General features: G+C 36.0%; 1 protein-coding gene across 1 annotated transcript in view; it reads right to left on the bottom strand.

Moving 5' to 3' along the window:
- ERICH3 (glutamate rich 3) overlaps positions 1 to 14824 on the bottom strand; it is an 86407-nt gene extending 71583 nt beyond the window's left edge. Inside the window, exons 1-6 of the mRNA XM_037500753.2 lie at positions 14808 to 14824; positions 14312 to 14405; positions 11675 to 11800; positions 7364 to 7435; positions 3985 to 4113; positions 22 to 180 (exon numbers count right to left, since the gene is read on the bottom strand). Of these exons, the coding sequence (XP_037356650.1) occupies positions 22 to 180; positions 3985 to 4113; positions 7364 to 7435; positions 11675 to 11800; positions 14312 to 14405; positions 14808 to 14824 (597 nt within the window). The remainder of the gene's footprint in view (positions 1 to 21; positions 181 to 3984; positions 4114 to 7363; positions 7436 to 11674; positions 11801 to 14311; positions 14406 to 14807) is intronic.
- Between the last annotated feature and the right edge of the window lie 1927 nt (positions 14825 to 16751).

Genomic DNA, 16751 nt, shown 5'->3' with positions numbered 1-16751 from the left:
TCTTTAAGAAGTAACATTTACCCCAGTAGAAAATGGAGCTTCATTTTCCAGCAAGGAGGTCTTTGGTCTGGAGCCCGGAGTTATCTTTGGAACAGTTCCTACTGCAGGATTGCTGGGAAGAGGTTGCAATCGAATTGGAGGCTGCATATTTCCTGGGGCAGTATAAGGCCGAGGGGCTGTCTAGACAATTAGGGAAAAAAATTCCATTTAAATTAGTATCTTGACATGTTTCCAGAACCAATTAATAACCCAACAAATTGCCTACAGTAATTAATGGTACTTTTTTACTGAGCAGATTAAACTTTAATTATGTCCTTCCATTATACATACCCTTATGACCCAAAGTATTTGTTAAAACATATGGTGGTGAAGTCCTCTACATAACTTAATGCCACAGTTAGAGAGTATTCTAGACAGAGGAGATGTTCTCTATTAGGTTTCTGTATTTTATTCACACTGTAAACACATTTGACAATACCCAATTCATGCCATGCATAGAATGACTTTGTTCAATTAAATGTTAAATTGAATAATGTTCCTATTTTAGAGATCTAAGAGGATATTATTGGAGTGGATTAATTTCCATTTTCATGTTTCAACATAACCTCTACTGTGAGTCCTTTAAATCCTAAATTTGGTTTTCAAGTAAAAGCAGATAATATGATTCAAAAAGAGGAAAGGCAGCATATGGTAATATGAAAAATGGTAATACTTTACCATTTATTCAACCTCTTCCTTGAAATATTAAGTAAACAAAAATGAAAAATTATGACTGACAACTTTGGAAAACACCATAAAATAGATTTTCAGACTGGCTATTTTCCATTTGTCCCTGTAAATTCTTCTCTGCCCTGATCTGGCCCCTGGGAGTCATCATTTTATGGACTACACCAGCATGATGAGAAGATTAAATCATAATTTTTAATATCTGATGGTTAATACAAGATAACTAGCATGAAATAAACACACAAATACTGCCCCAAGACACAATTGCAAAATATCTGAGAACTAACATAATTAAGAACTAAAAGCTATTTAAAACAAACCAATGAAATTACGAAAAATTAAAGTTTGACAGCAGTTACATTTCATCCTAATTGATGAGCATAATAAAAAAAATGGATGAGCAGAGAAGAGGAATGGTACATTTCAACAACCAAGCAAAAGAGAACCATCTGGGAGTCAGACACAGGGAGGGTGACAAAGATAATATCCCCCAGACAACACTTGATTTCCTTTCTTGATTAGCAATAGAAATTTTATTAGAAAATGTGGATATCACCTAGAAAAGACTAATTCCAACCCTCGCCAAGAAAATTTTGTAGTTGTATGACTCAGTTTTGAGCAATAACAGGTAAGCAGAAGTGATGCATGAAATGTTCACATCATGCCCTTGGAAAGAAGCTCATCACTGTCCCCCTCCCTCTGGCTGAAATCTCCACACGGTAATACATCACCTTGGCTTTTGTGGATAAAGACAACACATTAAGTTTAGCATATCAATAACAAAAAGGAGTCTGAGCTTTTGAGGTCTTCATGGAATTAAGATGATAAAGAAGCTGAGTCTCAAGTACGTGTGTTGGGTGGTGGGAGAGCATCCTTTTGTTTATGTTATGGTCATTTTGTGCCTCTGAACTCACACTTGTGTCATGATCAATGCAGGAAGCCAAGTGAACAGCTAAAGCAGCATTTGATTTAAAGAAGTAGAACATAAGTATATACGACCCAAAAGGTGAAAGGTCTTTTAAAACCCACACAGAGAACTCAAACTAGAGCTTTCTGAACAAGGCTATCAGACCACCTGAAAGAATTCTTTTGAACTCTGTGAAACAAAAGTGCCTTAAATCTCTCTCCTATCAAAAGATCCAAACTGAACACAAAAACACTGAAAATCTAATGTAGGAATTCAAGAAAGCAGGTTACTATAACTAGAACATGATCTATTGGCTGCTGTGCTCTAAATTTCACTTCCCCACATTTGCATACAGATATCATTCAGTTAGATGAATACTGCAGTCAAATGTTTAACTGATTACATTTATCTTTAAAAACAAATCTGCACCATTTAACTAACAGCTGTGAGCTACAAACTGTTGTAGTTCATAGCAAAAGCTACCTTAAATTTGCTTTATTTTAAATTGTTCATAATATAATTTCTTGAAATAAATATGGCACTGTAGCTTAACATTTTCAAATTCACATTTAGAATGTGAGTAAAATTGACTACCTGGTGATTACTCAGCTTAGTTGAGCATTTCTAATTCTTTGTAGATCTCTGGGGGTGAATTTTCCAAACATGTGCAGAATTAGTAAAACGACGTTTTACAGTTTCAATGGGAACAGTACAGCTAAAGGCTTATATGCCAGTTTCAGAATTGAGGTGCAATTGTGACCAATGCAATGCTTTTCACTGGATGTTTTCCTTATTCACTCGAGAGATCTAAAAGTGAAAAATTGATGATACTATCCCAAAAGGATTATTATTTTCATCTAGTTGTCACTTGGGAATCAGAGTAAGGACGATGTATCCAGACTGAGTTAAAAAAAGGACTTGAATATCTGTAAAATGGGAATTACAATTCCAGTATCATGATATCATCCCTTTCAGTGCCCAAGCACCACAGATAGTGACCAAGTGAAGAATCATGGCTTACCAGATATAACGGCATCTGCAATGCTGGTGTCAATGTTTTCTGTAATTTTTAAATTACCTTCTCACTCCTGCCACATTAAGATCTCCTGGATGTATCATAAACTACTTATTGAGGGTGCTCAACTGGAAAATTGAAAAGACAGCCTTGCAAGGGTATTTCCTCTTTGAAACAGGTGGAAAGTTAGAAAACAGCCCTGGACTGTTTCTTTTGTTTCTTCAGGTTAAGCTTTAGAGAGTCTAGTGAATGTACCATCCAATTAAATAATTATTTGTGTATATATGCATTGAAATAGAGTCAGGAAATATGGTAACAACAAAGGAAAGATAGCTGTTTTTCATAACTTGAACAGTTCATCAGGAAATGTCAAAACATATTTACCTTTTGAAAAATGTCAAAGCTTAACACCATATGTGATGAACTTACTTCAACATTTTAAAAGCGCTGCAGTTCCTCTACAAATATTGTACAATCAAAAAAAAAAAAAAGATCATGCTAACAAGGAAGTATTTAAGCTCCACAAAGCTAGAATAAAGACGTAATCAAGCAATGCATATACAGTGTAAACCATCAACCTCCAGCAAATATCTTGCAACTCTTTTCTTCTGTCTATATTGTTTTATGCTACCTTACTTTCCTTCAAGCAAATACCATCTCTGAGTTGTAAATAAATCAAACTGTAATGAAATGTCAGTGTGCAATTTATTTAAATAGATTTTCTATACATGTAATTATTTTTATTTTAGAATATGTGTACATAGTTTTGATGCTAAAATAAGCACAAACATATTTATCTGACTTAACATACTATACAGTAACACTGAATATGTGTAAATAAATAAATTTTAAAGGTAAGATTAGAGTAGAGGGAACAGCAAGAACAAAATTCAGAGATCAGAAAATATAAAACACATGGAGTAACTAGTGTCTCAATTTTGCTGACTTGCAGGGTGCTAAAGGGTAATTATGGGGGGATATGTGAGGATAGTAAATTGAAGTCAAATGGTCTAAGGTCATAAATATCAGGTGACAATTTCTATAGGTGGCACAGAGTCAATGAAAATATTTAGGCATGAAAGTGACATAAGTAATTTGCACTTCAAGAAAACTAATCTAGTAGTAACAAGCAAAATGGATTTGACAGGAGTGACACTGATGGGATGCTCAGAAGTGGGATGCTCAGTAGAGTGAGCTGACATAAGACTATGGTTTGCATTCGGTGGGATTTACAGCATTTTACTGACACATGCCATAGAATGTTCTTTCTGAGAGTGATAGCAAGTAATACATTAATTAGTTGGGATAGTGCATGACAGTATTTAACATGACTCACCAGTGTTAATGGACTGGAATGTTTTTCATCAACCAGAACACTATGACCACGGTTAGTCTTTGGGCCAACTGGAGGATGGGGAGACAGGACTGGCATGTTATTTTCTACAGACCATCTTGTGTGCTCTCCCTAGAATAAAGAAAGTGATTTAGCCAAATGATCATAATTAGTAACCTAGGTCAGTATCTGCCAGCTAACAGGTATGATTTGACTATATGTAGTTGCTTAAAGACATTTTTTCTCATTCTTTTCAAAAGTGTTTCCCTGAGGTCTATTGTGGTAATTAGCAAAAGTTTTCCACATCTGTACAGGTATTGGGTATTGGGTATTATATAAAAAAGGTGGGAAGGGTTTTATATATAATATATATATATATATATATACCACCAACAATATTTTTTGTTTGTTGACATATTTGATCACATATGTTTGAGGGAAACTATTGCTTGTATAGTACTGATTACTAGGGAAATGAACAGTTTGAAGAGTCAGTTCATCATGCATAATAGAAAAAAGGCAGGAAATTGAGTCTGCTTTACTCGATAAAATAGTTGTACTCAAAAAAATGCATCCTCAGACTAAATAATGATATTTATTAATCTTTTTTCTTTTCATAGCCATCATTTTCATTATCAAATATACATATGATAGGTATATAATACATATATGAGTACAATTGATATTTAAATAGGAATTTATAATTAAATGTATACAAATATGCCATCTTCAAGCTTAGAATGAGAATAGAATAAGTACATGATATAAATGCTTTTCACCATAATCTTCTCTGTCCAAAGTGTTTTTTCGAAAGGATTTTGCTTATATTATACTTTTGATAACTGTAAATAGTTATGAATTAACAAATACACCTTTCTTTCACTTCCTGCATTCTACACCTTGAACCAGAGAACCAAAAACTCCATCACCCTTTCCTCCAAAATGTATATATTAACAAGTACAAATTATGATGATATTCTGGGGCCTCCCCAGTGGTACAGCGGGTTGAACACAGCCCTGTGAAGTTGTCCACAGCCTCTGCAGCATGGGTTCAATTCCCAGCCGGCCAGGGAAATACCCACATGGCGCAGAAGAGCTCTCATGTCTCCCCTCAACAGTGTTTTTGGTCCATCTGCCTGTTCTGCTCCCCGCTCTCTCTGGTGAATTCTCTCACCCTCCTACACCTCTGACCTGTACCCCAGTTCTTGAATAAATAAATAAATCTTAAAAAATATATATTAAAATATTATTAAAAAGCTAATATCCTGTGAAACAATAGGCGTATAAAAATTATCAATGAACATTTTTTTTCCATTCCATAAGTATTTTTCTGTTTAAAGTTATGAGAGCCAGCTTGAGCAAAAACTTAGTTGGATGAGGTCAAAAGAGAATTTATTATAAGTATTATTGAACAGTCTGGATCAAAGCACAGTTAGTACCTCAGTCACAGACATGCAGAAACAAGAAATCTGTACAGGGTATTGGTTTGTTTCTCAGTACAAAAATCATGATTTTGCCCTATGACAGTTGCAAAATTTTCTTTATTCTAAAACAAATAATTTTATAGATGTAATAGCATTTTTTTATTCATGGTGTAATTTCCATGCAAAATATTCAACCCTTCAAAATTCTAAGGTTCAATGAGTTTGACAAATATATACAGCTGTTTAACCATCACCCCAATTAAGAAAATGAACAGTTATTTCAGATATTTCCCTCCTTCACCATTCCCAGAAGCCTCCTAATCAAGACAGAGGCAAACTTTTTTTCACCATTATTTCTTAGTTTTTCTTGCTCTGGAAATTCATCTCAAAGCAAGCATCTAACATGTATTCTTTTGTATCTGGTTTCTTTTGGTAAACTGTGTTTTTGACACTTTTTTTACATTGCTGTGAACCTCAAAATTTCAAATATTTTTGCACATTTTTGATTAGTGTAACAAATCACTTCAAGGGGCACCATGCTCCTAACAACTCTGGACAGTAAATACTCCCAGAAAGTATTCCTTGTCTACCCTAAAAATAATTAAATATGCCCTAAGGCAAAAGCAAAAGGGGCCCTAAAATAGATTCCCCAACCAGCACAGTTATAAAGGGGAAATTGTTAAAATTAAAAATCAGGGCCCCCCTGGTGGCCTAGGGGTTAAGCTTCAGCACTATCACCACGGTGGCCCACCCCACCATGAAGGTCTGAGTTCAATTCCTGCACATGCAGCTAGCCCACATATGGCAGTGCAGACCTCTCCTGTCTCAGCTGCTGCTCCCCTTAGCAGTGAATTTCAGCAAATCTGCCTACTCTGCTCCTCACTCTGTCTCTGTTGAATACTGTCACCTCCCTTCCCCACACACACCCCTCTGGCCTATACTCCTATTCTTCTCCCCCCACCCTCCAAAAAAAAAGTCATGCAGGGAGGAAGTGTACTGTTTTCCAGTAACATTTCAGCAGACAAATTACAGAATCTATAACTCAGTCCTTGATGTAGAATAATATTGGCAAAGTTGAATTAACCGCAAATCTCCACACACCAACTATTCCGATCTTGAAAAACTGACCTATCTTCTGTTATTTAACAACATTTTTGTAACAAGATTTCCTTTTGACCATGATAAAATAGACAGATTTGAGTCTATCAGGCAAGAGGGAAAAATTACTGTCTTACATGGCAAGTTGTTCTGCAGAAACTTTACAAATATTCATCAGTTTGTGAAATGTGTGGTAGGTCCCACTTTCTAATACTACACAGAAAATGAAAAACAGCATGTGAGTTTGAATGGCTCAAGAAATTGAGTAAAACTGCCAACCTAAAATGAAACCTTTCAAACATGCCTAATTGTATCTCTCAACTCTTGATTCAAATGTTTATATCTCATAAATTCACTGCAAAAAAGGACTATCAAATACAAAATTAGAAAATGAGAAATTTTAAAAAGGCTTCACAAAATGTCTAAATCTTGGGGTTTTGTAGATCTATGTTAACACAGATATTTCTTATCATGAATTTTCTAGGGTCATGTTCATAAGAAATGTACCATTGCATAGTGATTAAAATTATGTATTTGATCAAACTGGGAACATCATCATCTATTTTTACCTTCTTAAGACAAATTATTTGGCCACTATCACATATCAATCAAGAAAATACAAAAAAGAAATTTCAAACTTGAACGATTCCAAGTTTTCTTTAAAAAGTTTATTTTGCAAAGTCAGTTCCGATTTTGTCAACATCTGTGATGATGGTAGCCAAGATATAAACTTTTTGGAACCATCATTTGATCTGATATGAGTTACCAAATGTAAAGTTCTCAAGTTCTCTAAGAAACTTCAATAGCTTTCAATATCTCAAAATAGTATTACAAAAGAAAAGAGTTATGTAGCTCCTTACCTTAAATCTCTGAATTCGCTCCTTCCTAGCTAAGGTCTCCAGTTCCTTTTTTATTTCAAGATGGTGGTAACGCTAAACATTCATAGGGAAAATGGAAGAGAGAATCATATCAACTACAGCAAAGAAATTTTTTGAGGAAAATAATCCCCATCAACTAACTGTATTCCCAATCACTCCTCTTGTGATTGAGATGGAGAAGAATCACCTGCATAAGTGTGTTAGAGGGAATATAAATTGGTATAACTCTTTGGAAACTCATTTCCTAACAAACATTAGGCATACCCTTTAACCAGCACATTTCACTTCTAACCCTAGGGAGAAATCTGAATAATTTTTTAAAAAGTTTTATGCTCAGGGCCTCCCTGGTGGCGCAGGTGGTTGAGCGCTGTACTGTGAAGCTGTGCGCAGCCTCTGCAGCGCGGGTTCGATCCTGGCCCGGCAGCGAGAATCCCACATGAAGAAGCAGACCTCTCCTGTTTGTCCCGCTGCTCCCCTCAGCAGTGTATGTCGCCAGTCTGCCTGTTTCGTTACCCGCTCTGTCTCTGGTGAATCCTCTCAACCTCCCTCGCATCTGGCCTGTACCCCAGATCTTGTATCAAAATAAATAAATCTTAAAAATAAATTAAAAAATAAAAAGTTTTATGCCCAAAGATGTTAACTGAAAGGTTGTTTATTTTTCCCCTTCAGAGCAAAAATTCAAAAACAATGTAAACCTTAAAGCAAATGAATAATTTTTAGGCACATGCATATAATGTAATAAAATATAATTGTTTAAATAAGACACACAGAGATTGTGTTAAAAAAAAAAAACAGAAATGCATGTAATGCAGGAGAAAAAGTAAGGTACAGAATGCACAGAAATATAACTTAATTGATCAAGCTGATAATGTGTGTCTGTCCCTTTCTGGGAAGGATTATCATGCAAATCATACTCTTCCCAAAAAACTAATTACTAAGCCTCCTCATGTTACAAAACAACTGAAGTAGAGGATCATGAACTTGACACTGGCCATAGGTCTCACCAGTGGTAGAGCTGTAATCAGAACTCTGGTCCATCTAACACTAACTTCCTCTTTGTTGGTTTGTTTTTTTCCCATGAAATCATGTTCTTTCCACAGCATAACATGCTTTTATTCACAGACAAACATGAACAGCAAAGAGACTACAGGAAATGTGACTATGTTAACAGCAGTTATCTCTGAGGGGAGGGATTATAAGTGGTTATTTTCCTTTTTTATCCCCCTTGTATTCCCCCATTTTTGATAATGTATTAACAGCATGATGTAAAAATAAACCTCATGTAAAAATAATCTGCTTCTAATTGGATTTGAAATCATTCTGACACATTGAAGAGCATTTGAAAAACTGTTTTTGCTCTGTTCTTGATTCCCTCCTGCTGCCTTTGGGACCCTGCAGACTCAATCATCCCCTACCTAAGATCAGTCCCTTTCTTAATGCCTCCCTTTCTTCTCCCTTTCTTCTCAATCACACACTTGATTGAATTCACTCTCAACCATTCCCACCTTCCACTTATATCCAACTCACCACAGTCACCCACTCCCAACCCCTCCTCTTCACTATTGTTGAAACTACTGGGTTGTCTGAAAAGTTATGAATTATTTTTTCTATGTTTTTGTTGCAAAATACATTATGACTTTTCCAACAACCCAATATTTCACCAAGACCACTAATGTCTTTGTCCTCCAGATTAAACCTCACTTCTACCCAGTGTTGCCAGCAAGGCATAGAGCAGGATCTCTATGATCTAAGCAGACAGGTAAAAGAAAGTCCTAGAGCCCTTGGTGGCTTTTTCAGGCCTTATTGAGCTTCTTACAAGGCATGGGGAGCCTCCCATCCCCCAGTCTTTGCTCCTTCTGGGCTCTCTGGCATTCTCTGGAGGCCTCTGCTTCTCCTTTAGCTGCTCTGCTGGTTCTGCTCTCATTCTGTTGCTCTTTCTCGTTCTCTTTCTGCTTCCTTCTGTCGGCGTCTCTGTGACGCCACCCTTATAAGCCCAGTCTCAGGCCAGGTGTGCCCACCTAGGGATTCCCACACGCTACTCCAGGTGCCCACCATCAGGCATGCATCTAGGACTGCAGGGATCCGCCATTAATGTTAATGGCAGGAGGACGGAAAAGCCTGATAATTTTTTCACTTACCCTAACATCCCCTCCCCCTCAACACTCATGTTACTTAACCATACTGCAGCTCTCAGCCCCTTTGCTTATTGGACAGCACTCTAACTATTGGGCATTTTGTCCCACAGCTTGAAGGGTTTTTTTCAAGATTTGTCCCTGATCTCCCACAACACATGCCACCCACCAAGTCAGAAACCTCAGCGTCGCCCTGGGCTCCAGCTCCTTCACCCTCCTCCTTCAGACTCAGTCTTGTTCCCTCTCCGCCATCTCTGTGGACAGCTGCATCTCCCCAGCATTTCCACTGCTGCTGCTAGCCCGCACCCTTTGGCAACAGCTTCCTAATTGACCTCCCACCTCCAATCTTTTCCAGCTCATTAATCCATCTTCCACATTTTTAGTAACATCATCTTTTTAAAACAGCTCTGCTCATTTATTTCACTCCCCTGCTGAAAAACATTTCATCGCCTCATCACCTACACGCCAAACCTAATTGGGAATTTAAGGTCTTCTGGAAAGTGAGCCCCCACTTACTGGATAGTGTCACTTCCTGCCACTCCGTCCACTAACCCACTGTGCAGTCAGGCCCAACGAGCTTTCCTTTCCGTCCATCCATGGTGTCCTTTCACACTTCTATAACTTCACACCTGCTGTCTCTACTCTCGGGAATGCCTTTCTCAGACTTTAAGGTCCAGTTCAAATAGCAAGACCTCTGTTGGGCCTGACGGGGCAAGTCATCATCCCTTTCTTTTCTGAGCTCATTCTGCTTTTTCCTTTCTTCTAGCCTTTGATCACTTTAGGCAGCTATTTTTTTCTTTAATTATATCTTACAGTGACATCACATAGTTTCATACAGGGACATGGCAAACCTGCAATTTATGTTTGTTGCATGAATGAATACATGAATATTTATATAACATTAAACAGCATCAGCATAAACTACATGTGTTACAAATGTGTCAATTTGGAGAAAAATAATCTATTTTTCATTATATTAATATATGTTATATAATTATGTATGTATTATGCGAGTTATATATGACCTATTAACATTTATCTAGATTTTATTCCAATTCTGTAAAATGCATGCTGTCTCTCATATAATAGTATGAGGTGTCGTGATAATACAAGTTATATGAAATTTGAAAATATCAAATTCAAGCATTAAAGCTAATACAAGACTCAGCATTTACTGTTAAAATTTGGAATTAAGTAAAGATGACTTTTATACTATACTTTTTAAATATAAGTTTTAGAATTGCAACTAATATTTTTATAAGAAGTTAATCTGGAGGTCAGAAACAATGATTTTATGTATTCATGCACCCCATAAATTCCTAAATTTATATTGGCTATACAACTTAAGTGAACACAACACTTGTTCAATACAATGATAGCATAACAATAAATATTTTCAGGAACAATACACTTAGTACTGGTTTACTGATGATTCTACAATTGTTCATAAATGTTTACTGCACCCACAGGTCAATGGTTTTAAGAGCCAAGAGTTCTGATTTATTGCTAATGTGGTCAAGCCAAGAAGTGACAGGCTTTTTCACAGAGATTAAAACAGTGTTGATGCTTGAAACTACAAGTTCCATGGAGCAAGGCTGAAATAATTTATCAAGTTAGCTAGATAGCCCACTAAAAGTACCATGTCAGACTAAAAAAAGCCATTGATGGTTGGGTTGTGAGTCTATGCTGACCAATGTCACCTAACGTAGGAGGGACAGCAGATGTTTCAATGCTTATTCCTTGAAACAGCATACGGCTGAGCTTGAGTGCCTTAAAAGAATAACAGATCTGAAATAATTCATGGCAGTAGAATTACTGATATTTAAGCAGATGTCACTTTTTTTTTTAGCAAATGGAAATTGAAGTACAGATGGTGAGGGCTGGTATGTTTTACAGTAGCCATTATGGATTAAAAAATCTACATTTGTTAAGCTGAATATCACAAAATATATAATGATGTCCACATTTTTCCCTCACTGCAATGGAGAAAAGCTTACTTTGGTCTTCTGGCTTCTCACTAGCTAGAGAGAGGAATATTTCTCAGGTGACTTTGTTCCATTCTTTTTTAATAAAATACAGGATGAATTCCCACAGCCTCTGGTAAAGGAATTTATTCTATTAAAAATATAGAAATTATAAAGAAAATAGTAAATACTAGTACCTCCATGTCAAGAACCTTATGGAAAATGGCCTGAGCTAAACACTCCCGAATGTATTTTTGATGATCCCGCTTCATGTTATTTAGTTTGTATTCTTTTTCAGAAAGTATTCTTCCACTTCTTGTGATCTGTCATGAATAAATAATAGAAATACAAAGCAGAAAATGTATTTAGTTACCAATACAGAGAGAAACAGAGAGAGAAAGTGGCAGTGTCTTCGAAGCCTAGGGTATATACACTACAGGAGTTGGTAAACTTTCTCTTGTAATGAATATTTCACGAGGCAAAATAAAAAAGAGAGTCTCAGATACCTATCATTGTGAAAACACACACAGGTGGCACACGATGTTTAAAATGAGTTTTCATTAGAGTAACAATTTCTCCTGATGGAATCCAGGTGTTCTTTTCATTTCTTTTTTTGAATATATTCGTGAAGAAGGTGCTACCTTAAAACAATGAATGGGAACAGTTATCACAGGAAAGATGGTCTCACAGGAAATACTTTGAAGGGCAAAACATGTAAGCTACAGAGGTTTTCACAAGTTGGTTTAAAAAGTAATTGGTTTCATTGCTTTGTCTTCACACTTGCTACTCTTCTCCCACTCTCCAACCCCGGAATGCAATTTAATTTGTTGTGATTCAGATTTATTCAGATTATGTATTACTGCAGATGTAAGGTATTCCAGATACTTTTCAATTGTCATCTTTGCAAGTCAGAAGAGGTGTAGTTTCCTTTTTTAATTTATTTGTTTTTCTTTCAATACTTCCTATGGTCATATTTCTTATATTTTTCTATATCTCTGTTAAAAAAGAGGGTGACATACTTTCTGAAGCGTATATCTTTATCCTTTCCACTTATTTAGTCCTAATTTTTTTCAAATCTAATACAAGCTCACATTTCTTAATTTTGAAAGCTGTAATTTTTTAATGCTGGTGTTGCAATACACTGGGGTGTTAAGAGCAACTAGAGTTGTTACAAGTAATTGGATCCTGATAATCATTTTTATACATTTTTCAAGAGAATAAAATGGTGCAGTTGTGAAAGTTGTGCTTCAAATTATGACTAACAGTTACAGTCTTTAAAATGTGTTATCCATGGGAAATCATATCATGTATGTCCAATTGGGAAACAATATTGAGAACATCTGGTACCATCTTGGCAGTTAACAGGTTGATCTCTCCTCTGTGAGTAGATCTGATCTCTCACAGCTAGACTGGAAGCGCCTATAGGGCAGACATATTTCACCAATTTGAACATATTGGTGAAGAAAGTGGTACCTTAAAACAATGAATGGGAACAGTTATCACAGGAATGATGGTCTCACAACAGGAAATACTTTGAAGGGCAAAACATGTAAGCTACAGAGGTTTTCACCATTTGCTTTAAACAGTAATTGGTTTCATTGCTTTGAAGCTGCCTCAAAATTGAAGCTGCCTCAAAATCACCTGGAAGACCAGATGAAAACAGTTTGATGAGCCCCACACCAGAGTTTCTGACACAAGAGGCCTGGGGTAGAGCTCTAGAATTTGCATTTCTCAGTGATGTTGAACATTGCTGTCCAAGGACTATATCTGAACAACTGCTTTAGAAAAAGGGCTCTATCTTCGTTATTTGCACATAACCAGTGTTCAATAAGTGCTTGTTGATGATGCTGATAAGGAAATATGAAGTCTTTCCCCTTTATACAGGAAGCTCACAGATTACCCTCCGAGAAAATAATGTTAATAGTTACCACAACAATTACAACCACCATTCACTACACATCTCAAATTGCCACAACAATCCCAATGGCTAAGTATCATAACATTTTACAACTGAAGAAGTTAGAGCTCAGAAAGTTAAGTGAAGGATTTGTTCAAGATTTTATGTCTTGTACATGGCAGAGCCAGGTTTCAGCCAGGTCTGTCTGATAACAAAGCCCCAGGAGACAAAAAGCAAGCTCTCTGAGATCTACCCAGCCACAGTGCCAAGCACATAAACAACAATTAGAATCACGTGTAGATCCTTTCAACACCATGGCAACAATAGTTAAGGAAACCCACTGTGTTTTAAGAAGGTAAACAGCTAAAATCATTAGTCACGCTTTCAATAACCATATCTCTTCCCTTCAATGGATTACTATAGTATTTTTAAAAGATTTCATATTAAGTGCATTTAGAGGAGTGAAAATCTTGTGGAAATTATAGTTTTGGAGCTAACAAAAGACACTAATGTATCAATAAACCATCACAGGAAATGATTTTTTTTTAATTCAAGGAGAAATTTTGAATTGTTCATGTTTCCACACCACATTCTGTGCTCATTAAATCTTTTTTTTTTCCGAAGACAGTAGTCTTCTCTTTATCCTTAACAGTTTCTGGTTCATATAATGTTTAATAATTATGTATAAATCAAAGAATAAACAAATGAAGTATGCTATTGAAAACTGATAGGATTTTTCCTTAATAATTTATAAGAAACTTGGCAGTCATCAAGACATCTCTTTCTCTTTTGAAACATAGCTTCAAATAGATAAATCTTTAGAAAGGAAGTCATTTTTCTAAATAGCAAAGATGTCACTGATTAGCTCAAGGAGGAAATCAGGAAGGTAGCGAATATTTGAAACAAGGGGGCAAGTAGAAAGTAAACCAAGTCTTACCAGCCCCGATCTCAAGAGATGCCGCCTTATTCTTGTATTGTTAAAATATCCAGCCAGGTGTTTATCAGTAAGACTATTATATGCTGCTAGTAACCTGAAACAGAAAAATGAAATAGTTAAGGTTTTATGAAGTGTTGTTTGATAATCAAGACAATTCTTGACTTTCTCATCCCCAACCTATGCATAATCATTCACTTAGCCAGCCAGTCATTCATGTGTGTGTTTAATAGACAAGTATTGAGCACCTACTGTTTTCTGGTTTTAGGATAAGAACAGGGAAATAGTCCTGATGTTGTTTATCTAGCAATTTGTTGTGAAAAATCCAATACTAAAAATCAGACAAAAGGTCATGGGCACACTGAGATGGAGACCAAGTCCAGTTGCTAGGAAAGTCTTGAAGGAAGAAGTCTGGTGGAAAAGCAGGAGCTCCTTCAGAGGATGATTCAGCCTCCTGTTATATTCCTAGTCTTGGTAACTCCAACTTGCCTGCACTTACTCAACATGTTCTTCCATGTTTTTAGAGCACAACATATAGTCCTTCAACTGCAAAGGCCTTGCTTTCACCTGTTAGCTAGAGGATAACACCTGTTAGCTTTAGATTCCTAAAGCAATCTGGGGTGCTGTGTGCTATTACCTTACACTCCACATCCCTAAGACCTTGAGTTACCTCAAATGTCACACAATATGTTACAGTTTATTTCTAAGTCTCCTCTGCTAGGTTTCAAGGCCAGAATAGAACATCATTCTTGGTATCACTCTTGATGTGATATATTGTGTGTATAAATAATGACATGTCCAGTAAATGAAAAGACAACTTTGGGACTTAATCTTATTGGTACAGATTCCTAATTTTAAGTTTAGCAGCTTAGAAGTGTTAACTTCCTATATATATCCAGACAATTTTATTAATTCCACATCCAGCACCCCCCCAAATAAATTTTACAGGTTTCCTTTGATTTGGGGGTCTTTCATTTTAAGTGTCAAAGAGAACAAACTGGTTCCTAAATTATATACTATACCTTTGTAGATGGTCATCGAAGTCCATTAATCAAAATTTTATGCAATTTTTCTAAGTTATAACTATCCCATATTGATCATTACTACCTTTCAAATACCGCAATAATGGAAATCTATTTTTACAAGAATGTATGTATGTATATATATGTATGTATGTGTGTGTATTTATATATATGTAACATGGGTATGTGAGAGACAGACATGGTGGGGCAGAGACAGAGGTAAAGAACACATAAATCTAAACATAGCCCAATATATTTTAAATATATATTTAAATATATTTTAAATAAAGTACAGAAGTTTTTTAGTTTGATGTTGTCCCATATGATCTCACTCATGTGGAAGATAAAGAATCAAAACAAATGAAAAAACAAAAACAAACTGAGATTATGAGAACAAATTGGCAGTTGCCAGACGGAAAGAGGAAAGAGAGTAGGGAAATTCACTAAAAGGGACGATTTTATGATGGTGAGTGGAAACTAGATTTTTGATGGTATATACAGGTGTCAAATGATAATGTTGTACACCTGAAACTTATATAATGTTATAAACCAATGTTACTCTGATAAAATGTTTTAAAAGTGCATACCCTACTACCTGCAACAAAGATTTACAATCTGTATATTTTGTGAGCAGCTGATACTTAAATTATTCTCAAACAAGAACAGGAACTCATTATAATCAAATAAATGTCATTATCATCTATTTTATTCAGTTCTTTGCACTGCCTTAGTTAGATGGAGATGATTTTGGTGAGCTTTTCCTGTCTCTTTTCTCCTTATTGCCCATCGTAAGAAAGTTCCATGCTGTCAAGTGGTAATGAAAGTTTAATTTCGTCCACAAAAGAGATTGATAAGCAGTTACAAAGCCCAGAAGTCAAGGTGTCACATGAGAGTTTCAAACATGAACAACTACGGGAACCATTATTTCCTGGGTTTATGTAAAAAGACAACCCCAGGGCTTCAATAACGCACGTACAAAACCAGCCTCAGATAACGCTTTGAAACCATCTTTTAAATGAACTGTCTTGGTGTCCTATAGTTCATCAAAGGTTTCCTGTCTCTGAAAGGTCAACATCACATCCCGTACCTTTCTAACTCTCAGAATATCTTTTCAGCAACTCATTTCAGAAAGGTGAGCAGGTGTCTCTCAGTCCTAACAATCATAATTCCACAGCTCACAGATTCTTAAGATAAATCATTAGACTGATATCACATATAGTCTTTTGTCTGTTTTTCCAGCTCAAGTTAAAAAAAAAAAATCAACAGTTTTGGAATAGCTGTGAATGCCAGAACCCTGATTAAATCAGTAGGGTTAAAAAGTTGATAGGACATTGACCTCAACTTCCCTATAGACTGATAAAATATCTCCTTTTAATTCAGACTTTGTAACTTTTGTAATGTTTAAATCTCAATAATAATGT

The sequence above is a fragment of the Talpa occidentalis genome, unplaced genomic scaffold (assembly GCF_014898055.3).
Source record: "Talpa occidentalis isolate TD23 unplaced genomic scaffold, MPIMG_talOcc4v2.1 talOcc4.9, whole genome shotgun sequence".
Taxonomy (NCBI): Eukaryota; Metazoa; Chordata; class Mammalia; order Eulipotyphla; family Talpidae; genus Talpa; species Talpa occidentalis.
The sequence above is the reverse complement of the archived record's forward strand: the minus strand, read 5'-3'. Positions and strand labels throughout refer to the sequence as shown.